At 67.8% G+C, this 24,207-nt stretch overlaps 2 protein-coding genes across 2 annotated transcripts; one reads left to right on the top strand and one right to left on the bottom strand.

Annotated features, from left to right (window-relative positions):
- Positions 1–642: 642 nt before the first annotated feature.
- On the bottom strand, positions 643–22,744 carry HDAC5 (histone deacetylase 5). Its single transcript, XM_040617456.1, is given in 28 exon segments — positions 643–800; positions 1,466–1,619; positions 2,252–2,336; positions 2,559–2,692; positions 2,780–2,898; positions 3,293–3,390; positions 3,503–3,622; positions 3,719–3,806; positions 3,925–3,980; positions 5,595–5,702; positions 5,785–5,834; positions 5,953–6,073; positions 6,144–6,277; positions 6,728–6,884; positions 7,440–7,715; positions 8,150–8,355; positions 8,468–8,690; positions 9,366–9,497; positions 9,876–9,988; positions 10,683–10,814; positions 10,929–10,998; positions 11,000–11,057; positions 11,159–11,273; positions 11,387–11,525; positions 12,797–12,999; positions 15,443–15,517; positions 17,903–18,035; positions 22,660–22,744. Coding segments are annotated over 27 exon segments (3,228 nt in total). The 5' UTR covers positions 17,925–18,035; positions 22,660–22,744; the 3' UTR covers positions 643–760.
- On the top strand, positions 20,495–24,122 carry HROB (homologous recombination factor with OB-fold). The gene is given in 11 exon segments (XM_040617457.1): positions 20,495–20,541; positions 20,765–20,815; positions 21,015–21,929; positions 22,010–22,093; positions 22,274–22,414; positions 22,595–22,703; positions 22,786–22,871; positions 23,086–23,193; positions 23,375–23,416; positions 23,418–23,568; positions 23,764–24,122. Coding segments are annotated over 11 exon segments (1,776 nt in total). The 5' UTR covers positions 20,495–20,526; the 3' UTR covers positions 23,838–24,122.
- Positions 24,123–24,207: the final 85 nt, after the last annotated feature.

The raw sequence follows: 24,207 nt of genomic DNA on the forward strand, positions 1-24,207 counted from the left end.
GGTGCTGGGATCCATCACCCATTGACCCAGGGTGACAAAGGGACAGGGACGGGGCTTGTCCCCTATGTCTTGCGTCCCACTCTGATACAGGGATGTCAAAGGGGGGAAAAGACAAAAGAAAAAAAATCCCAAAAAATCACAGGGAAATTAAGGCATTAAAAAAAAAAAAAAAAAAAGATTTAATTAAAGGCACAAATATTTCCCATCGCCTTTCCCTGGGGGACGGAGGGAACAAGGGGGGGGGGGAGGGGGAAAAAAAAAAAAAGAGAGAGAAAAGAAGGAAAAAAAAAATCTTAGGGGAAAAAAAAAAAAAAAAAGAGGAGCCGCTGCGGGCCCGGGGGGTGGGGGGGGGGCGGGGGGGCGGGCAGGCAGCGATGGGAAAACCCAACGGATGGATGGACGGACGGACGGAGGGACGGACAGAGGGGGCGGGAGTGCTGGTGGAACTGATGCTTCACAAGAGACACAACCGCAAACACTGCGTGGAGCTGGGGTCCAACGGGACGGGGGGGTGGTATTTTTTTGTGATTTTCTCCTCTTTTTAATAGAAAAAGAAAATATTTTCTTCTTTTTTCTGTTTTTCCTCCTGGTTTCTTCCATTTCAGTTGTTTGGGTTTTTTTCTTTTTTTTTTTTTTTCCCCCTTTATGTGTTTTTTTTTTTTTTTTCTTTTAAATGTGATTTTTGTGTGTGTGTTTCTCTTCTCTTCTTGGTGTTTCTTCTTCAGAAACAGAAAAAAACCCTCAGCTGGGGGATGGCAGGTCACAGCGCCGGCTCAGCCTCCATCGGCTCCTCCGCCGGCCTGGCCAGGGGCAGAGGGGGGCATGAGGGCGCCGGACCCCCGGCGGGGAAACTGAGGCAGCGACACCAGCAGCTCAGTGGCCACAGTGGCCTCCAGCCCCCCAACCCCACTCCCAGTTGTCCTTGGGGTGGGACATGTGTCCATCAACCCCCCCCCAACACGTGTGGCTGCACACACGGCCCAGGGGACACGTATCCCCCCTAAGGACACGCGTGGCTCCGTGCACAGCCCAGGGGACACGCATCCTCCCACCAGGGACACGCGTGGCTCCGTGCACAGGCCAGGGGACACGCATCCTCCCACCAGGGACACGCGTGGCTGCACACACAGCCCAGGGGACACGCATCCTCCCCCCAGGGACACGCGTGGCTCCGTGCACAGCTCAGGGGACACGCATCCTCCCACCAGGGACACGCGTGGCTGCACGCACAGCCCAGGGGACACGCATCCTCCCACCAGGGACATGCGTGGCTGCACGCACAGCCCAGGGGACACGCATCCTCCCACCAGGGACACGCGTGGCTGCACACACAGCCCAGGGGACACGCATCATCCCCTTAAGGACACGCGTGGCTCTGTGCACAGCCCAGGGGACACGCATCCTCCCCCCCCCTCCAAGGACATGTGTGGCTGCACGCAGAGCCAGGGCCACCCTGGGGCCATACCTGGGCTGGGGGTTGGCACCCCCCTGCTCGGCGCCCACCGAGAGCAGGGCCATGGCTGTCACCGTCTCAGCCTCCTCCGCCTCCCCCTTCTGCGCCTCCAGCAGCGAGCAGCCCACCGCCGCCGCGAAGCGCTTCACCGAGCCCCAGTGCTTGCCTGCGGGCAGCCGCAGCGCTGGGCACCCCGGACCCCCACGGCAGGGACAGCCTGGGGACCCGTGGGACCCCCTGGGCAGGGGGCACTGCACGGGACCCCCTGCTGTCACCCACAGCCAGGACAGCCCCGGGACCCCCCATGGTGCGGACAACCCTGAGCACCTCCATGACACGGACAACTGGGGGACCCATGGGACCCCCAAGGCAGGGGCAGCCCCAGGGACCCCTCCCGTTCCCCCCCAAGGCGGGGGCAGCCCCAGGGACCCCTCCCCCCAATGCAGGGGCAGCCCCAGGGACCCCTCCCGTTCCCCCCCAAGGCGGGGGCAGCCCCAGGGACCCCTCCCCCCAAGGCAGGGACAGCCCCAGGGACCCCTCCGGTTCCCCCCTAAGGCGGGGGCAGCCCCCCAGGATCCCAGTGACAGCACTGGAGACTCCTCCAGCTCCCCCTCAGGGCAGGGACAGACCTGCTGGGGTCCCTCGATGGTGAGGACAGCCCTGTGGACCCCTCTATGTGTCCCACCCCCCCAACAGAATCAGCCCTGGGGACTCTCTCCCATGTCCCCAGGGGCAGGGGCAGCCGCAGGGACACCCCAGCAGGGCCCGTGTCTCCCCTCCCCGGCTGCAGGTTCTCACTCTGGATCTCTATGACCTTCTCCAGGGTGGCCACCGCATTCACATTTGGCTTCTGCTGTAGGAGGGATGGATCCAGGGGCTCCAGCTGGTGGGGGCACACACACACAGCACCATCAAGACCCCCAAACCTGCCACCAGCACCCCCCAAAACCCCCCACCAAGAGCAGGGCCAGGATTGGAACCCCCCCTCATCAACCCAGGGGAAACTGAGGCACGACGCAGGGTGTGCACCTCAGCACAGCCCTGCACCCTGGGGTGGCCGAGGGGATTCCCACGGGTGGGGGGTCCCCACAGGTGACCCCCGTACCTCCAGGCCGAGCAGAGCGGAGACGCAGGCCTCCGAGGCGTCACAGATGGCTGTCAGGTCATGCCCCCCCTCCAGCGCCAGCACAACCCGGCCCCCCGCCAGCATCATCAGCTGCTTTGTCAAGTGGCCAAAACCTGGGGGACACCAAGTGGGGGGGTGACAACGGCTCATCCAGGGTCTGTGTCCCCCCCCCCCCGGGCACACCCCCAGGCCCCACTCACATTTGGCGGTGACGGAGTAGCCACCGAGTGGGGAGAGGTGACCCTCGACAGCGTCGAAGCCAGCCGAGACCAGCACCATGTCCGGGGAGAACTCGTTGGCGATGGGCATCACCACGGTCCTGGGGGGCAGAGGGTCAGGGCTGACCACAGGGACCCCCCCAGGATGCAGGGACACCCCCCCCCCCAGGACAAAAGGATCCCCTAGAGGCACGGGGGACAGCTCCCTCCCCCAGGACACAGGGACTTCATCACCAAGGGTGCAGAGACCCCCAACCCAAGGGCATGGGGACCCTCCCAGGACATGGGGATCCCCAAGGGCATGGGCACCCCCTCAGGACACAGGGACACCCCCAGGAGTGCAACCCCCCCCACCTAAGGCACAGGGACACGGTCAGGACACAGGGATCCCCACAAGAGCGTGGGGACCCTCCCCAGGGGTGTGGGGACCCCTCCCAGGACACAGGAACTCCTCCCCGGACCCAAGACCCCCACCGCCCCCCGCAAGATGCCCACCTGAAGGCAGTGAGATACTCCACGTCCCCAATGGGGGGGTCGACGCCACCGGTCCAGGCGATGTTGATGTTGTAGCCCACTCCCATCCCGCTGCCCACCTGGGCACAGCCAAGGGTGACCCCCACCGCTGCAGCCAGCGGAGGGGGGAGGGGAGAAGGGCAGAACAGGATGCAGGGTGACCCCCTCCCTCCTGCCCCCCTGCCCCGGTACCTCCTCGGGCGCCCCACTGCCTGGGAAGAAGTTGCCATCATCATAGCGGTGCAGGGAGATGTAGAGGACGTCGGGGTCGCTGTAGAAGGCTTGCTGGGTGCCGTTCCCATGGTGGATGTCCTGCCGGGGCACCAGCGGCGTCACAGACCCCCCACCCATCCCACGGGGTCCCCATCACCCAGGGGGGGTCCCCACCCCCCTCCTGGGGGGCCTTACCCAGTCCACGATGAGGATCCTGCCCACGCTGAGCTTCTGCTGGAGCAGTTTGGCCGAGATGGCCACCGAGTTGAAGAAGCAGAAGCCCCTGGGGACAGGGCACAGGGTCAGCCACAGGGGCACCCAGGTCACCACTGACCCTCCCTCACCACCCCATGGTGGGCAGGGGCCCACCAGCACAGCCCCCCCCGCAGCCCCCCACTCACATGGCTGTGGACTCCTCTGCGTGGTGTCCTGGGGGGCGGATGACGGCAAAGCCATTCTGTGGGGACACAGAGGGACATGTGTGGCATGGGGACACGGACGCCTGGGGTGAGCGTGCAGGGGAGCAGCACACATGGAAATATGCACAAACACAGTGCGAACACATGCAAGCGTGCACATGTGCCATCACGTACACCTCTGCAAGCGGGCACACATCAGAGCACACATGCGAGCACACAAGGGCTGTCGTGCCCCCCCAGGGGAGCATGCGTGCAAGTGCACACCGCCTGCGAGTGTGCATGCCAGTGCACACCACGTGAGTTTGCTCGAGGACCACACACAGACAGGTAAGCGTGCACAACAGTGGCGCACACATGCAAACTTGCACAGAGCCCGCCGCACCCCCAGGTGAGCATGCACGAGAACACTGCACGTGTGCAAAAATGCACAAGGACCACCATGCACGCCCAGGTAAGCACACGTGCTTGAGCACCAACACACCCGCAGGTAAGTGCACACGAGAGCGGTGCACAAGCCAAGCTTGCACAGGGGCCATCGCACGTCCTGGTAAGCACGCGTGAGGACAGTGCACACACACACAAGCGCGTGCGAGGATCATCACACCCTCAGGTAAGCGCGTATAGACACCTGGGGCAGCGTGCACACAGTGGTGCACACCTGGGGCAGCGTGCACACCCAGGGCAGCGTGCACATGGCAGTGCACACCCGGGGCAGCGTGCACATGGCAGTGCACACCTGGGGCAGCGTGCACACCCAGGGCAGCGTGCACACAGTGGTGCACACCTGGGGCAGCGTGCACACCCAGGGCAGCGTGCACATGGCAGTGCACACCCGGGGCAGCGTGCACACCCAGGGCAGCGTGCACATGGCAGTGCACACCCGGGGCAGCGTGCACACCCAGGGCAGCGTGCACATGGCAGTGCACACCCAGGGCAGCGTGCACACCCAGGGCAGCATGCACATGGCAGTGCACACCCAGGGCAGCGTGCACACCCAGGGCAGCATGCACATGGCAGTGCACACCCAGGGCAGCGTGCACATGGCAGTGCACACCTGGGGCAGCGTGCACACCCAGGGCAGCGTGCACACAGTGGTGCACACCTGGGGCAGCGTGCACACCCAGGGCAGCGTGCACATGGCAGTGCACACCCGGGGCAGCGTGCACACCCAGGGCAGCGTGCACATGGCAGTGCACACCCGGGGCAGCGTGCACACCCAGGGCAGCGTGCACATGGCAGTGCACACCCGGGGCAGCATGCACACCCAGGGCAGCGTGCACATGGCAGTGCACACCCGGGGCAGCGTGCACACCTGGGGCAGCGTGCACATGGCAGTGCACACCCGGGGCAGCGTGCACATGGCAGTGCACACCTGGGGCAGCATGCACACCCAGGGCAGCGTGCACATGGCAGTGCACACCCGGGGCAGCGTGCACACCCAGGGCAGCGTGCACATGGCAGTGCACACCCGGGGCAGCGTGCACATGGCAGTGCACACCTGGGGCAGCATGCACACCCAGGGCAGCGTGCACATGGCAGTGCACACCCGGGGCAGCGTGCACACCCAGGGCAGCGTGCACACGGCAGTGCACACCCGGGGCAGCGTGCACACCCGGGCAGGCAGGTGGCCTGTGCCAGCCTGCCCCGCTCACCTTGATCTCTCCGGCAGCCACCTTGAAGGCCAGCTCCACCAGGCAGCCCACCGCCATGCGCACAGCACTGGACGAGTGCATCTCATTCCACACCGTGTCACTGTCCACCTGCAGCCGGGGACACACACACACACAATCAGCGGGGCCACAGTGGCCCAGGGACCCCTCCCCCCCGCCACCATACACTCACCCCGATGCCCCCGCACGGCAGCACCGTGTACATCTTCTGGCTGATGGGACCTGATGAGGCAGAGCGTGCCGTGCCGGGGTGGGGGCTGGTGGGGACAGTGTCCCCCCCCACATGCTCCAGAAGGGGACCCAGGCATGTGGGCACCCCCCACCCCCAGCCAGCACCTACCGAGGAGCTTCTTGCTGTCGAGCTTCTGACGGTTGAGGGGGCTGGTGCCATAGAGCAGCGTGTGATGCTCCGAATGCACCGTCTGGATCTCCTCCAGTGTCGCCTTCCTGCCCCGGATACGCTGGGGAAGGGGACAGAGGGGTGAGCCCCCCAAGCCAAGCAGGGGACCCCCAGGACGTGGGGTGCCTCACCTCGCACTTGCCAAGGAGGCCAGTCTCCTGCAGGCGGGACCAGATGCTCTGGATGCGGCCGGCGTGCTCCGGGTGGATGTTGGTGTTCCCGCAGGTGCACTGGTGCTTCAGCATGAACGTGTCGTACACCACGCCTGCACCGGGCAGCCACAGCGGCATGCCTGGGACCGGACCCCCGGGACCCCCACCCCCCCCTGCACCGCGGATCCCATGGGACACAGGGAACCCCACAGGAGAGGGGGACCCTGTGGGACATGGGCACCGCTGGGCACACCAAGGGATGGGGCACCCCAGGGGACAGGGGGATCCCATGGAATAGGGGGACCCCTGGGCACCCCAAGGGATTAGGAACCCCAGGGGAAAGGGGGATCCCGACGGCACCCTAAGGGATGGGGAATCCCATGGGATACGGGGACCCCTGGGCACACAGAGGGATGGGGCACCCCGTGGGACGGGGATCCCATGGAATAGGGGGACCCCTGGGCACCCCAGGGGACACAGGCACCCCTAAGCCCACCAAGCGATAGGGCAACGCGCTCGCCCCAGGACAACCCCCCTGTGCCGTGTCCCCCCCCAGCCTGTACCTGTGGTGAAGAGGTGCTTTGGGGGCCCGTCAGGCGCAGGGGGCTTGATGCCGGCACTGGCGGGGGACGACTGGGTGCGGGCGAGGGCTGGGTGGGGCAGCGCCAGGATGCCCAAGGAGGGGGCAGGATACAGCTGCAGCTGCGCCTCGGGGAACACCTGGGGGTCCCAGCCCCCCCCCCGCCATCAACCCCAGCCCATCGCCCTGCATGAGCCACGGCCGCGTCCCGCTTGGGGAGGGGGTGGCCACGTCCGAAGTCGAGGTTGGAGAGGGGGGGAGGGATGAATCACGGCGGGGGCCGGGGGGGCCGCGGTGCGGGGGTGGTGGAGCCAGGAGGCCGGGGAAGGGGGGGGGGGGGATGGGGATGAGTCACCAGCCCCTCCGAGTCATCACTGCGGCAGCATAGGGGGGGGGGCAGGCCCCCAAAAAGCTGGGGGGGGGCGGGCACAGCTGGCCACGGAGCAGGAGATGGGGTGCAAGGGCGAGGGATGCAGACACGCCGGCAAAGGATGCGCGTGCAGAGGGGACGCTCGTGCACAGCGTGCTTGTGCAAGAGGTGCCTGTGCAAAAGATGTGCATGCGAAGTGGGATACTCGTGCACAGGATGGTTGTGCAAAGGACGGTTGTGCAGGAGTCTGGGGCGGAGCCATTCAGGGAACTGGTGATATCTGGGACCCCCCCCCACAGGTCCATGGGGCCCCCCAAGGCCTCACCTGTTTGTAGGTGACGCCCAGCTCAGCAACATCGGGGACCCCGGGGACCTCAGCCTCGTCCCCACTGTCACCTGGCTCGTCGCAGGGCACCCCGCAGCCCTCGGGGTCCTGCAGCCGCTCCGGGGGGTCCCCGGCATCCGCGGAGATGAGGGCAAGGGGGGCACCGGGGGACACCCCATCCCCCGGCGGGGGCGACTGCTGCTCTGTCAGCTCCTCCTCCGTCTCCTCGGGGTGGGTGGGGGGCTGCCGCGCCAGCTCCCCCGGCTTGGGGAGCAGCTGGGGGGGTGGGGTGGGCAGTAGGTGTGGGGGGCCAAACTGACCCCCAAACCCACCAAAACCCCTGCAGCCAGCCCCACATGCCCACCCCACACCCACAGCTACCCCACATCCCCCCCCACAGTATCCGCCCGTATAGACCCCATGCCCCACAGCCACTCTATATCCACCCCCCACCCTGTACCCACCCCAAAACCCCACATCCCCCCCATGGCCCCCCCAGTATCCACCCCATCCCCACCCCATGGTCCACAGCCACTCTATATCCACCCCCCACCCCATCCCCACCCCATATCCCCCCCACACCCTCCCCATATATGCCCCACGGGTGCCCAATGCCCAACCCACACCCTCCAGCCCCTCTCCCAGCCCCACAGCTGCCCCATGCCCGCCCCACACTCGCTCTCCCAGCCCCACGGCAGCCCCAGCCCCACCTTGCCCAGCTGGACCTGCTGCTTGTCGAGGAAGTGGTGCTGTAGGGCGCCGTGGGGCAGGGCGCCGTGGGGCAGCGCCTGGGGGCTCTGGGGCAGGGGGGACGACTGCGTGCGGCTGAGGGGCCGGTGCCGTGGCAGCTTGCTCACCGTGCGCACGCTGCCCGCACGCTCCCCCGTCACCAGCGGCGACTGCCCGTGCAGTGGCACTGCGGGAACCGGTGTCAGCGCAGCACCCCGGGACCCCCGGGACCCCCACCGGGGCAGCGGTGCCAGGGGGTGCTGCAAGCAGGGGACACCGAGGCAGAGCAGGGGACCCACCGGCAATGAGGGTGCTCTGCTGCCGCGCTTGCTCCAGCAGCAGGACGTGCTGCAGCAGGGACGCGGGGCCGGCGGGGGGGTCCCCCTCCAGGGCCACCCCCAGCAGGCAGCCCGGGATGGACGAAGTGCTCAGGAACTTCCCGCTGAGGGCGGCCCCGGGACGCAGCGTGGCCACCGCCGGGCGCTCGGCCTCCACCTGCTGCGGGGACAGCTTGGGGGACGCCTGTGGGGACGGAGGACGGCGCTGTGCCCCCCCAGCCCTCGGCGGCCAGGCGCACCCACCCAGCGTGAGGTGACACCCCCACCCAGCCCTGCGCCCCCCAGTCTGGGAGCAGCCCAAACTGGGGAGCCTGGGGTGCTGCCAGCCCTCCCCCTGCATGATGCGGTTTCTCTCCCGTGGGGAAACTGAGGCACAAACACATGAGGGGGCATATGGGGGGGGGGCACCTAGGGCTCCTGGCTTGGAACCCCCCTCTCCTGCCCAACAGTCAACCCATGGGCATGGGGTCCCCTGGGGGGCACTGGGTCCCCACGCCAAGCCTCTGAGGTGCTGGGTCCCCAGGCCAGCCCTGCAGGACGTCAGGTCCTTGTGCCACCCCCCGCGGGGTCCCCACATCACCTCTATGGGGTTCAGGTCCCCGTGCCATCCTGCATGGGGTCCTCACATCCCCCCACAGGGTCCCAGATCCCCATGCCACACCCCCCGCGGGGTCCCCACATCCCCCCTATGGGGTTCAGGTCCCCATGGCACCCCACATGGGGTCCCCACATCCCCCCACAGGGTCTCAGGTCCCTTTGCCACCCCCCGTGGTGTCCCCACATCCCCCCATGGGGCCCCAGGTCCCTGTGCCACCCCCCAGGGCGCAGGGTCCCCACACCAAGCGCTGGCCCCGCTCACGTTGAGGTGGGAGTTGGTGACGGTGACAGTGGCCTGCAGCCCCAGGGAGATGTTGGGCAGGGACGGGGACGTGTAGAGGCTGAGCTGGCTGGTGCCGTCCAGGGTGAGGGCTCGGTGCTGGGGCAGGAGCTGCTGTGGGGCAGGGGGACACGGCACTGACACACTATGAACATGCACATGCGTGTGCCAAGACACACCAGGGACATGCATGAGCTGCAGTCCTGGGAGCACACGCGGGGTGCATGCACCTGAGCACACACGTGCACCCAGACACGTGACCCAGCACACACCTGAGCAAACCGACAGCGCATGGCTGAAGCACACGCGTGCACCCTGAGCACTCACAGCACACACCTCAACACGTGTGCACCCGACATGCTCACAGCACACACCTGAGCACACGCGCATGCTGAGCATGCTCACAGTACACACCCGCACACACATGTGCGCCCTGAGCACGCTGACAGCACACGCCCCACACACGCGTGCACCACCCCCGGCAGCTCCTACCTCAGCGTGGATGTTGGGGACGGAGCCGGTGAAGCCGTTCTCAGCGATGGCGCTGTGGGAGCTGTTGGGGGAGCTGGGCCCAGAGCCCGGGGCGCTGCTGCACACCGAGGACACTGCAGGGCCAGCAGGTGTCACGGGGGCTGCTGCCGCCACCCCCAGCCCTGCCTCAGTTTCCCCTGCCAAGGTGCACGGCCGCGGGAGGGACAGGGCAGCCTGCACCGGAGTGTGCGCATGCACGTGCAAGGGTGTGCAAACGCACAAGCACATGTGGTGCACAAGCATGCACGGTGCACAAGCACACAAGTGCAGCACAAGCATACACAAGCACGTGTTATGCAAGCATGTATATGTACAAGTATGTGCGTGCACTCACATTACAAGCCTGTATATGCACACACGTGCACACCGCACAAATGTGCAGCGCCCCACATGTGCACACGTAGCACAAGCACGCACATAAATGTGTACAGTACAAACACATACATGCACAAGCACACAAACAGGTTGTACAAGCACACATACACACATGCACACTCACACTGCGCAAGCATGTATATGCACAAGCACATGTGCACACAATAAAAACACGTATGCATGCACAGCACAAACACGCATGCACGCAAGCATGTTATACCAGCATGTGGATGCACAAGCACCTACGTGCACAGCAGCGCACACCCGGCAGCCAGCAGGGAGTGGACACGGGGTGCTGGCCGGAGGCTGCCACCGCTGCACAGGAACCACCCGGGGGTTTGGGGAAACTGAGGCAGGTGGCAGCCCAGCCCGCCCGCGGCGCCCCCGGCTCACCCGTGATCTCGATGGCTCGTTTCTTGAAGGTGCTGATGACGGTGCCGTCCTTCCTCCGCAGCAGCGGGCTGCTCCGCCGCTCCGCCACCTTCTGTTTTAACCGCGAGCGCACTTTCAGGTTGGGTTCGGAGGCTGCGGGGGGGGGGGCGGGGGCGGAGGGGGGGGAACCCGGGAAGCAGCATTAGCCCCGGCACGGCTCTGGCAGCCCCCCGGCAGCCCCCCTCCCGCGGGCGCTCCCGCACCCACCGGTTTTGCGGAGCGGGAAGTCATCCCGGCCTTCGTAGGTGCCGAGGAGGGGCAGTTTGTAGGAGGGGGGGGGTCCCCGGGCTGCCGCTCTGGGGGGGGGAACTCTGGTCCAACGAGGTGTGGTGAGCCCTGGGGGGGGCGAAGGCGGCAGAGAAGACCCCGCTAGGACGCCTGGGTCCCCCCCCGGCCCGGTTTGAGGGGGAGGCTGTCTAGGTTTGGGGGGGACCTACCAACATTTGGGGTGCTGGGGGAGGGAATGGTTGGGGGGGCCGGTGCCCGGCTCCTTCGTCTTGCTGAGCAGGAACTCCTGCAGCTTCAGCTTCACCTCCGTGCTGGCGATGGCGCCTGGGGGGGGACACGGTGGGGGCGGCAGCAGGGGCACAGCACCCGCACCCCCTCCCCAGGAGCCTATTGCCTCCCACCCCCCGGCCCCAGCCCCGCACGTGCCCCCCACTCACTCTCACGGCTCTTGTCCTTGGTGCGCAGGGCGTGCAGCTGCTCCAGGCGCTGCTGCTGCTCCAGGGCCTCCTGCCGCTCCCGCTGCCGCTGCTGCTCCAGCTCCTGCTGCCGGCGGGCAGCCAGCACTTCCTGCTGCTGCTGCGGGACAGAGCCGGGGGGGCTTGGGGACGGACACCCCCCACCTCCCACCCCCGCCACGGAGCAGGCCCTGAGGGGGCTGCGCCACCCTGCCCTCCCCCGACACAGCTCTGGCAGCCCAAGGACCATCCATGGTGCCCCACAGCTCCATCGCCCCCAGTGGCTCCATCGCCCCTGACCAGTGATGCCCCACGGTCACTCCCGGTCAGTGATGCCCCCAATCTCCTCCCCCACTCAACAGGCTCCATCACCCCTAATCCCTCCCCATCACTGTGCAGAGGTGATGCCCTCCAGCTCCAACACCCTTACACTGTCTCTTATGGTTCCATCACCCCAAGACAGGTGATGCCCCACGCTCCATCACATCCCCCCCATTTCCCTCCTAAGGCTCTATTACCTCAGACTGGCATCTCCATCACCCCCAACAGCTCCATCACCCCAGACTGGTGATGCCCCCAGCAGCTCCATCACCCCAGACTGGTGATGCCCCCCCGGCTCCATCACCCCAGACAGGCAACGCCCCCAACAGCTCCATCACCCCCAATCTCTATCCAACAGCTCCATCACCCGACAGGCAATGTCCCCCATCTCCATCATCCCAGACATGCGATGCCCCACATCTCCATCACCCCCAACAGCTCCATCACCCCAGACTGGTGATGCCCCCAGCAGCTCCATCACCCCAGACTGGTGATGCCCCCCCCCGGCTCCATCACCCCAGACAGGCAACGCCCCCAACAGCTCCATCACCCCCAATCTCTATCCAGCAGCTCCATCACCCTCAATCTCTATCCAGCAGCTCCATCACCCTCAATCTCCATCCAGCAGCTCCATCACCCGACACGCAATGTCCCCCATCTCCATCATCCCAGACATGCGATGCCCCACAGCTCCATCACCCCCAACAGCTCCATCACCCCAGACTGGTGATGCCCCCAGCAGCTCCATCACCCCAGACTGGTGATGCCCCCCCCGGCTCCATCACCCCAGACAGGCAACGCCCCCAACAGCTCCATCACCCCCAATCTCTATCCAGCAGCTCCATCACCCTCAATCTCTATCCAGCAGCTCCATCACCCGACAGGCAATGTCCCCCATCTCCATCATCCCAGACATGCGATGCCCCACAGCTCCATCACCCCCAACAACTCCACCACCCCCAGTCTCCACCCAATGGCTCCATCACCCCAGACAGGCGACACCCCACAGCTCCATCCCCCTCCACCAGCGACACCCCCCCACCCCCAGTGGCTCCACTGCCCGCAGCCCACCTTGAGGTGCTTCTGGAGCTGGACCTCGTGCTGGCGGGTGAGATGCTCATGCTGCTTCTGGAACTCGGCGAAGAGCAGCTGCTTCTGGAGCTGCTGCTGCTGCTTGAGGGCCAGCAGCTCCCGCTGCAGCTGCCGCTCCCGCGCCGCCGCGTCCAGCCCTGGCCCCCGGCACTCCCCGCACGCCTCCGCTGGCCCCTCCACCCCTGCGGGCACCAGCCAGCCTTAGGGGTGCTCAGGGGGGTCCCAGGGATGGGAGGGAGCTGGGACCGGGCAGGGGGACAGCTGGGGCACACGTAGGGGGCAGTTTGGGGGTGTCCCAGGCGCAGAGGGGGAGCTGGGGCATGCTCAGGGGGCAGGCTGAGCAATCCCAGAGCCAGGGGGCTGCTGGGGGGGGGGGGGGGGGGGGGCGAGCTGCTGGGTGTGTGTCAGGGATGAGCCCCTCCTATGAGGACCCTGGGGGCTCCCACTAGCTCCGGGCACACCGGATCAGCCCTGTGCCTCAGTTTCCCTCCCCCAGTTGAAGCACAGCCCCGCCCCCCCCCCCCCCCCAAACTGAGCATCTGTAACATGCAACAACTAGCCCAGAGGGCTGCTGGGGTGGGGGCACACCGACACACACGCCCCCCAACATCCCCCCCTAAAGCCCTGACTCAGGGATGGGCACAAACCCCCAAGCCTCCAAAGAAAACAGGGAGGGAGGGGACGGACACAGCTCCCCCCCCCCCAGCAAAGGGCAGGGGGAGGGAACCCAGGCGTGCGGGGGCCCTGCCCCCCCGGGAGGGGGGTACGGCAGCTGGGGGGGCCCATCTCCACGCAAATAGGAAAGCGGGGGCGGGGGGCACGCGCTGCAAGCTAATGCGCCCACCCCCTCCCCCCCCCTGCACCGCACCACTCGTAGCTGCACATCGGGCACTGACGTGTGCCCGGCACGGACCCGCAGACGTCACCAAGCCACGGGGGTCCAGCACCCCCCGCTCTGCCATCCCCCCCCCCCGGTCCTGTCCCCGCCCCCAGCCCCCTAAAAAACCCCACTCACCCCTTCCCAGTACCACGCAGTGCTCCCCAGTGCCAATCAGCTCCCCCCAGTACAACCCAGCCCCCTAAGCCAGGCAGCACCAATCTCCCCAGTATGTACCAGTGCCCCCAGTGCCAAGCAGCCCCCCTCATCATCCCAATCCACCCCCCCGGGCAGGGGTAGTTCTCCTGGAGGGGGGGGGGGGAAGCACACTGGGGTGCTCCTGCAGCCCCCCAGGACTTACAGCCCCCCCCAGTTTGCGGGGTAACAAAACCATCCGGGGTGGGGGGTGGGGGGGCAATGTGGGGGGGAGCGGCGAGCAGCACCCGGGAGGGGCTAAAAATAGCCCCGGGAGGGGCCAGGGCAGGAGCCGGCCCAGCCCTGGCCAAACCTGCACTTAGGGGCTCAGAAGTGGCTTTGGGCTGGCAAGGGGCCAGGGCCACCACCCTGCCGGGGGGGCCACCAGCCTGCGGCCCCCCGCCACCCCCCCGGGAGAAATGGGGCTGCTTAACCCCTGGGTGCCCACGGACCCACCAAAGCAAAGGGCCCCCGGGGCGGCACAGGGGCTCCCTCTGCGCCCGTCCCCAGCACGGGGCAGGCCAGGGTGGGCAGCACCGCCACGGCTGGGACCCCCCCCTTACACCCAGCCCTTTACACACGCTTGTGCACGGAGATCAGCTCTCCCCATTGCACACCCGTGCAAAGACAGCCAACCCCGCACACGCTGGTGCAAGGAGGACTGGCCCCTTCGCACACTTCCCCGAGGAGAGCAGATCCCCCCCTCGCACACCCGTGCAAGGAGCCCAGCACTCCCCTTGCACACCCGTGCAAGGAGCCCAGCGCTTCCCTTGCACACCCGTGCAAGGAGCCCAGCGCTCCCCTTGCACACCCGTGCAAGGAGCCCAGCGCTCCCCTTGCACACCCGTGCAAGGAGCCCAGCGCTCCCCTTGCACACCCACACACGGAGCCCAGCGCTCCCCTTGCACACCCGTGCAAGGACAGCCAACCCTGTGCACGTCAGTGCAAGGAGGGCTGGCCCCTTTGCACCCCTTCGTGTGAGGAAAGCGGCTCCCCCTCTTGCACACTTGTGCCAGGGCATGCACCCCCCCGCACCACGCCACACTCGACCCCTCCGTGCCAGACCCCAGCCGCCTTTCTGCACTCGTCGTCCCCCCTGTGCCACCACAGCAGCACCCACCCCCCAAAACCACCCCAGAGCCAGCGGGGAGCCCCTGCCCTGGTGGGGAGACACTGCAACCCCCCCGGCACAGCAGGAGCTAAAATCCCCAGCGGGTGCCCCACCGCCATGGGGCTGGGGACCAGGGTGCCCCCCCAGGGATGGCACACCCCAAAACCCATGGGGGGGGACACACTGCTGGGGGCTCTCAGGGCCGCATCCAGCCTAGAGCACTACGGGTGTCACCAGCATGATGCCGGGGGGGGGGGGCACATCCCCAGTGCATCCCCCCTGATATGCCCCAGCCCCCCGGCAAGGGAGAGCACCGGTGGGGACACACACAGCCAAAACCTCCCAGCGCTCCGGGACACCTGGGGGAACACGACTGGTGGTGGCGGGATGCTGCCAGGTTTAGGAGGGGGGTGGTGGTCCAGGACCCCCCCCCAGCACTCACCTGGGGCAGGGAGCGCAGCATGGAGCTGGGCACGGGACAGGAGCTCCAGCGAGGGCTCACGGCTGGACCCCCCCTCTGCGGAGAGACAGCCACTGCTGCTGTAAACGGGCTGCAGCATCGCAGGGGGCCCTGGGGCACGTGTGTGTGTCACCCCCCCCGTGGCGGGGGGAGCCGTGGGCCAGGGGTCACCAAGCATCCCTGGAATTAGGGGCAAGGGAAGCGGATGTGGCCCCCCCAGCCCGGGTAGGGTAGGGTAGGGCGCCCCCCCCCCCCCGCCAGACTTTTTTCTCTGACATCTGGAAATAGCCATGCACGGGAGGAGCCGCTATAAATAGGGCAGCGTGCCGGGGGGAGCCACGCCGGGGGGGAGCCACGCCGGGGGGGAGCCACGCCGGGGGGGAGCCACGCCGGGGGGGAGCCACGCCGGGGGGGAGCCACGCCGGCTCCCGTGGGACAGAGCGTGACACGTGTGTGTGTGTCTGTGCACGCGTGTGTGTGTGTGCACGCGCGTGTGTGTGTGTCCCGTGACACAGCCCCCTCCAGGGACACGCAAAGGCCACCCACCCAGCTGCACCCCCAAACTGCCCTGGGGGCTGAGGGGGAGGGGCTGCTCCTGCACGGAGGGACCGGGGGGCCTGCAGCTGGGCCGGCATCCCCGCGACCCCCCCCCAAGGCACCCCCAGCCTGTCCCTGGTGAGCCCCTAATTGCAGGGGACGTTAATCCGCATCAGCGCCGCTGGGAATAAAATCCAGGTTACGTGGAGGGGGATTAGCCCCCACTCCGGGAAAGTGAAGGCCAGCAGCCCCCACACACCCCCGGGACCCCCCGGCGGGAGCCCTCCATGGGGACAGGGTCCCCAGCACAGGTGCCGACTCAGCACATTTTCTGCCGGATCAGTGACCTGAAGCAGCTCAGCAGGGCTGGGGGTGATGATGGGCTGAAGTGGGGGACCCCCCAGCTCTGGGGGATGGGGGGACCCCCCCCACCCCTCTGGCCACGCGTAACCCCCCACTGGCAGCAGCCATGTTTATTTACCAGCATCTTAATCCCAAGCCGAGACTTTTAATAGCCAAGATATTTATGGGCTGTCCCCCTGCCAGCCCCCTGCCCCCCCCCGGGGTGCTTTGGGGCTTGACGTCAGCCCAGCTATTTCTGGTGCCGCCAGCGGGCAGGAGGCCACGGGAACGAGCCCTCCTGGCTGCTGGACCCCCAACACAGGCAGCCCCCGGCAGGGCAGCCCCAGCCAGAGGTGGTGGCACATCTGTGGGATGGGGGAGGACACCCCCAGGCACCCGAGGGGGGATGGAGGGGAGGTGGGTGCCTGCACCCCCAGGGATGGTACCACCACCCGCGCGATGCCGGAGGATGCTGGGCTCCTGCAGGACCCCCCAGTGCATCCCAGTTTTGGGGTGAGCGGGGGAAGGGGGGCCAGCAGCGAGCGGGGTGGGAAGGCACAGAGCACCCTAAGGGTGACTGGGGACCCCTGGGCATTGGGGTGCCCCCTGCCACGTCCCTGTGACAGATGCAGCCCCGGGGATGCCCAGCTGTGACCTGGCCAGCTCATCCCAGCAGCCCAAGGGCCTCGTCCCATGGAAGCGTCTCCCAGGGGCCCCCGAAGCCCCCCAGGCTCAGCCCCAGAGCCACAGCCGGGAGGGGACCCCGAGGAAATCACGGCGGGGATGGGCAGAGGCAGCCGGGCCGTGTCCCCGTGCCACCGCGCCGCGTGCCAGCCCCGTGCCAGGCACGGCCGGGCACCGCTCCAGCCCCACGGCCGCTCCAAAAATACCGGCGGGCAGCACGGGGGGCGAGCGGCACGGGGGGCTGGGGACAGAGGGGACACGTACCCCCCCCACCTGAACCACCAGCGAGCACCCAGCTCTGTCCCACAGGATGGGGAGCTCTGCCCACACCCCCTGCCTCAGCTGCCCCCCCCGGCGCACCCCGCGGGCAGCCAGGGGTCCCCATGCCCAGATGCTGCCGGAATTCCCAGCGGGCTCATTACCGGGCAGCTGTGACGAGGAGCCAGCGGCAGCCGACGCAGGCGCAGCCCTTGCATCACCCGTCACCCCCGCATGGCACCTTGGGGCACCTGGCACAGTGGGGTGTGACCCCTGCCCCAGTGTCCCCCCCGGGATGCCGGGAGTCCAGGGTGGCTGGGGACAGCTCAGGGGTCCCGGCACGGTGCCATCGCCGCTCCGCACACACCCGTCTCACTGTGACACCCACGTGGGTGCTCAGGAGCCGCGGCACCGTGGCAGGTGCCGTGGTGACACGCAGGTCCCCATCCCTCCGACACCCAACGGGTGCTGGGCAGCGGAGCAGGGGGTCCAGAGCCATGGCAGGGCCCCGACCCCCGTACAGGTGGGACGCGGCTGCACCTGGGGTGGGATGCGATGCCCAGGACAGGGCAGGGTGCCTGGTGGGGTGCAGCCCCCCAGCCCGGTGTCCCCCAGTCTCACCTGTGTCGCTCTGGGGGTCCATGGTGGCTGACGGGTGACAGCGGTGCAGGGGGGGGTGCAGAGAGGCAGGTGTCCGGAGATGCCGTCAGCGCCGGCCGAGGCACTGGGGCTGTGCCCGCACCGCCCAGGAGCCCTGCAGGACCAAGCAGCCGCGTCAGCACCCCTGTCCCCCATCCTGCCCCGGCCCCCCCAGCGAGAACCCCCCACAGCACCACCCGGAGGGGCCCGGGCTGCTCAGAACCACGAGCTTCCCTGAGCCGAGGGCCAGATCCGGCACCACCGTCTGCTTCACCCCCAGCCCACCAGCAGCCGCCGGCAGGATGCGGCCCTGCTCCCCGCCGCTACCCCCGGGAGAAGGGGGACCCAGGGGTCTGCGGGGCACCCACAGTGGGGACCCGGGGTGGGGGCGCAGAGGAGGCCGGGGGGGCTGACAGCGTTACACAAGGCTCTGCAGAGAAAGGGGGGAGGGCACAGACGTGGAACCCGGGGGGGGGGGGGGGGCGGGGGGCAGCGGGCAAGTGCTGCCCCCAGGACCCCCCTGCGGTGCCACCCCACAGGGACACGGGTGGTCAGGCCCACCCCAGGGGGGGCGATGCGTGTGCTCACAGCGGGGCTGGCCCAGCGCCCCCCTCCCCCGGCGCTGCAGCCCCTTGGGGCACCCCCGAGGCAGGGGTCGGCAGGGCCACGCGGGGGGGCCACATCCATCTGCCCAGCGGCGCGGCGGCCCCGGCGGGCGGAGCGTTACGGGCAGAGCCGAGCCCGCCGCGGTGCAACGGTCCCCCCCGCTGCAACCGGCCCGCGCTGCGGGGCCCCCGCCGCGCTGGCGCACGGGCCCCCCCGGCGCGCCCCCCCGCGCTGCACGGGCCCCTCCCCCAGCATCGCACCGCGCAAGCCCCACTGCACGGCGCCCCCCCGCCCCTCCCCAGGCTGCAGCCCCCCCCCCATGCACGGCACCCCCCGCCACCACCCTGCTGCACCGACCGCCCCCCCCCCCGCTGCACCGCGCCGCCGCCGCTCCCCCCACCCGCATCGCCCGGTGCCCCCCCGCCATTGCACGCCCCCCCTCCCATTGCACGGCCCCCCCGCCATTGCACGGCCCCGGTACCTGCGCGGTGCCCGGCCGCGCCGCCCCGCGCGCGCCCCGCCGCCCCTCCATCTTTGCAGCGGGGCCCCGCCCGCCCCGACAACAACATTCGGTGACGTCACTCGCCGTCACGTGACGGAACCCTGCGCTAAAAATAGCTTCGCTCCCTCCCTCTCCCCCGGGGGCGGGGCGCGGCGGGGTTGGGGGGGCACCTTAAAGGGGCCGCGTGGGGCGGGCGTGTAATGACACGCGTGGGGGGGGGCGGCGCTGGTGTGCAACGGCGCGTCTGAGCGTGCACCGCGTGCTGGTGTGCAAAGGCGTGTGTGAGCGTGCATCATGTGCGTGTGCAACGGCACATGTGAGCATGCACCGCGTGCATCACGTGCTGGTGTGCAATGGCACGTGTTGAGTGTGCACTGCATGTGGGTGTGCAACGGTACATGTGAGTGTGCATCATGTCCTAGTGTGCAGCGCATGCTGGTGTGTAACGGCACGTGTGAGCATGCACTGCTTGCTAGTGCGCAACAGTGTGTGTAAGTGTGCAATGCGTCCTGGTGTGCAACTGCACCTGTGAGCATGCAGCATGGTCTACTGCCCGCATGTGTGACAGGCTGATGTGGGCACGTGTGTGAGTGTGCGCCATGTGCTAGTGTGCAATGGGACATCCTGGGGGGGGGCGTTGGTGCACAAAGACACACGTGTGAGCATGCACCATGCACTACAGTACCATGACCCACATGAGTGTGTGCGTGTGTGCACCATAGGCTGGTGTGTGATGGCACACACGTGTGAGTGCTGTGGGTTGGTGTGCATCAGCACACATCTGCGCGCATGCACAAGAAGTTGGCGTATAATTGCTTGTACACAAGTGTATGGATGCACATCTGTGAATATCCGTGTGCAACAAGCTGGCGGGGCAGTGCACACGTGTGAGCGTGCCTATGGCAAGTGGGTGTGCACTGGTACATGTGTGCTTGCTCCACGGCAGCCTGTGTGCCGCTGCACACGCGTGTGCACGCACGAGGGGCTGGCGTGCCCTCACACGCATGCACACGCGCGTTCCTGCCCCACCGGCTGGTAGCCCCTGCTTGTGCAATTGCACGCGCGTGTGTGAGACAGCGCTGAGGAGGGGACGGGACAGGTCCCCCGCGGCCGCTCTGCGCGTGAGGCCCACGCGTGGGCGCGCGGGGGTGAGTCATGTCGGGCCGGGGCCGCCGTGAGTCACCGCCGGGGACCAGCGCGGACACTCACACGCGTGGGTGCCCGGGGTGGGTGGGTGGTGTGAGTGCGGGGCGGGGGGGACCCGCGGGGCGGGACCCTCGGGGCGGGCGGGCCGGCGGGGGGCGCTGCCACCTCCCCTTTAAGGGGCGCGGCCGCCGTTGCTGCCCGCCGACGGGCGGCGCGAGGCCCTTAAAGGGGCCGTTCCCGCCCGCCCTCCCCGCAGCCGTGGGTTCGCGGCCCGGCCGAGCCCACTTCCGGCTGTGGGGCCTGCGCCGCTGCCATGGTAACGGGAGTGGGGGCAGGCGGGCCCGGGGTCCCCATGCGGAGGTTTGGGGTGAGCCCGGCTCCCGGGGGGGAGCCTAGGCGGGTGGGGAAGGCCGCCGCCGTGGGGCCCCCGGGGTCCGCTCCGGCTGCGCGGGGTGGGCCGGCCTGTGGGGAGGGGGCGGGAGCCCCATGGGCCGCCTGTGGGACGGGGCGGTCCTGGGGCGGTCCTGGGGGCTCGCACGGGGGGGGCGCCCCGCAACGGCCCCCACCCCGGCTGCACCCCCTTCCCACAGGCCGGCCGCCTCCAGAAGCTGTTCGGGGCCGACGGGGACTTGGCGGATGAGGTGAGGGACGGGCCGGGATGGCCCCCGCCGGGCACCGGCGCAGACGCGGGGGCAGCACCGGGCCCGGCGCCTCCCCGCGGAGCTGGCAGCGGGCGCTGGTGCCCGTTCGGCGGCGGTAGCTCCCCCGGGGGCCGTGGGGTCGGTTCTGGCCGGCCCCCCCGGCGCGGCGCTGCCCGGCTCCCCGCACCTCTTTCCGCAGGATTTCCTCTCCGCCGTGGAGGATGCGGAGAACCAGTTCGTGGTCCCCGGGCGCCTGTCCCCCGGCCATGGCCCGCCGCCTCCCTGCGCGCAGCCCCTCCGCCCGCTGGGACCCCAGCCTGGTCGCCGTCCCGGTAAAGCCCCTGGCCTGCGGCCCCTGGCCAGGCAGGGGGAGCAGCCCACGGGCTGCGGGGGACCCCCGGCCCGGGGAGCAGCCCCCCAGGATGAGCTCGACAACGACCTGTTCCTGGCAGCCTGCATGGAGCTGGAGGGCCCCGAGCTGCTGGCGGGGACCGGGCAGTGGGAGAAGCCCCCGTGGGTGCGCACAGGGCAGGGGAGCCCCCAGGAGCGGGTGGCCCCCAAGAAGCTGCGGGTGGGAGACGAGCTGGTGCCACCCGGCTCCGGCAGGGCAGAGGACAGGCAGGACCCCCTGCCCACCCCACAGGCAGCTCCTGCTCCCAAGCTGGTGCTGCGGCCCAGCGCAGCCAGTGCCTGCCCCCCCCAGCCGCCCACCCCCCTGGGAAGCCCAGGTGGCTCCTGGGGCTTCATCCCCGCACCCAGGGGTCCAGCCCTGAGGCCTTTCCAAGTGCCCCTATGCCAGCCCACAGCGAGCAGCTCCTCTGTGGGGCCATGGGTGTCCCGGCCCCCCACTGCACAGGCACCCCGGCAGGGCTGCCCCCCGTCCTGGCTGCCCCCCAGGCCCCCCACGAACCCGCCGGCCTTGGTAAGCAGTGTGGAGCCCCCGCCGAGGCAGCTGCTCGGGCCAGCCCCGGCCAGCTTGCAGACACCGGTGGTCACCAACCACCTTGTGCAGCTGGTGACAGCGGCCAGCAAAGCACCTGGGGCTGCCCCCCGACTCCCACTGCAGGGGAAGACTCGCCGGTTCCCAGGGCCAGCTGGGATCCTGCCCCAGCAGGTGGGTGCAGGGGATGGGATGGGATGGGCTGAGCTGGTGAGGAGACACAAACCCCTGGACATCTCTATTTCTCCCATCAGCATGCTGGGAAGCTACTGGAGAACATCCTTGTTTCTGCTCCCCAAACTCCAGCTCATGGGGCCGTGATGAAACCACGGATGGAGGTAACCCCCCTACTCCAGCACAGATCCGGATGTGAATACCGGTGCCGCTGCTGCGGGCGGTCCCCAGGCCATGGATTTTAGAGGATGATGTTGGAAGGGGAGGGGGTCCCTGGGGCTCCCCTCTTGCTGCAACGGGGCCATGAGATGTGCTAGGGTGGTGACCATGGTTGTCCTGTCCAGGGACTGCCCAGCGCCTCACCACCCACGGAAGAGGATTTCGGGAAAGGCCCCTGGCTTGCCATGAAGACAGAGCTGGGTCTGGATGAGAGGGACCCTGGCTGCTTCCTCAGGACCTACAGTGTGGTCATGGTGCTGCGGAAGGTTGGTGAGGGCACCGGCTCTGGGGACTCGGCTTCCCATGTCTCCCCTTGCTCCCTGGAGCTGTTTCCAGGGCCAGGCATCAATGTGGGGAGGGGGCTGAGGTGGGCTGACTGGAGACATCCTGTGCCCCTGTGGGGCTGCCCTTGGGGACATTGGTGTGATGAGGGTCTCTGTGGGCAGGCAGCCCTAAAGCAGCTCCCAAAGAACAAGGTCCCCAGCATGGCGGTAATGATCAAGACACTGACCAGGACCAACATCGATGCTGGTGCCGTGTTCAGGGACCCGACTGGTGAGTGCAGCCACGCTTGTGCCTGTGTTGGGGGTCCTGGCCATCGCTCCCCATGGCTAATGGGTCCCCTCCTCATCTGCAGGAGAGATGCAGGGCACAGTGCATCGTCTGCTGCTGGAAGAGAGACAGAGTGAGCTCAGGCCCGGCTCAGTGCTGCTCCTGAAGCAGGTAGGGGATGGGAGGCAGATCTCCAGCAGCAGTGAGGCCTTTGGGGCCGTTCCTGCTGCGGGTGCCACTAACCCATGGTCACTGTGTCCAGCCGCCCAGCTCGCATCCCAGAGGAACAGGACAGGGGGCTGCTCCAGCTCCCCCCCAGGCTGTGGCCAGTGGCACCAGCAGAAACTGGAGCTCTGGGTCTGACCCACCACTTTGTCCTCAACAGGTGGGTGTCTTCTCCCCGTCCCACCGCAACCACTACCTCAACGTCACCTCCAATAACCTGCTCAAGATCTTCCCACCGGAGCCCGAGGGCAGCTTCTCGCAACGGGAGGTGAGGGAGGGCATGGTGCTGCTGGTCCTGGAGGGATGGGGATGCCGGGACCCCCAGGGGTATTACCAGGGGGTACGGGCTGCAGGGACCCTCAAGAGTAATTGGGGAGGTGGGGGGCGGCTTGGGAGGGACAGATAAATCCTTCTGTGCCCCAACAGTTCATCTTTGCTGGGTTTTGCAGGTCCCTGCTAAGGCTGGGCTACTCCTGGACCACCACGCACAGCCCCCCCCAGGGTGTCCCTGGCCCTGGGGATGGGGGACAATCGGGGACAGGGAGCCACAGCACAGAGCAGTCTCCTGGGGGCTTCTCCCTGCACCTGCAGAGCCCCGGGCCTGGGCGAGAAGACCTGGTGGGAGCTGATGCCTGCGACATGGGTGAGCTGGGCCCGTGCCACATGGGGAGGGAAAGCTTGATGTCATGTGGAGAACCCATCCTGGGGCTGGGCAGTCCCCCCCCCCGGGCAGTGCCAAAGGGGCGTCTTGTCCCACTGTGTCCCTAGTACGTGGGCTTGATTCCTCCACTATGCACGTGTAAAACTCATGAATTTCATCTTCCTTGTGCTTGTGCAGATGACCTGGATGGGCTCCTGGGAGAGCTGCCTGAGGATTTCTTCTCTGCTCCAGCCCAAGCTGACTGCTGCTGACCTCGGGGGGCTGCAGCATGGCCAGGGGGCCGGGGAGGCACCAGGAGGTTACCACTGCCACAGCCTGGGCTGCACCATGGCCCAGCAAGGGAGCTGAGCAAGGAGGTGATGCATTGACCACCCACCCACCTGCTCCTTCCTCAGTATCGTCATGTTTGTTCTGGAGCCAAGAGCTGGGGGGACCCAGGGGGTCTTGGGTGGACACGGCCTCAGTGCCTGTCCCCACTCCTGCGGGCAGGCTGGCCCCTCTTGGCTCCCAAACCTGCATTAAAGGGCTGTTCTGTACCTGCCTTGCCCTGTCTGCACATGTGTCACCATCCCCTCTGCCGCTGCAGCCAGCAGTGCCCTTCTGTCCCCTCCCTGCTGAGCT

This window comes from Falco naumanni, chromosome 18 (assembly GCF_017639655.2).
Source record: "Falco naumanni isolate bFalNau1 chromosome 18, bFalNau1.pat, whole genome shotgun sequence".
Lineage (NCBI taxonomy): Eukaryota > Metazoa > Chordata > Aves > Falconiformes > Falconidae > Falco > Falco naumanni.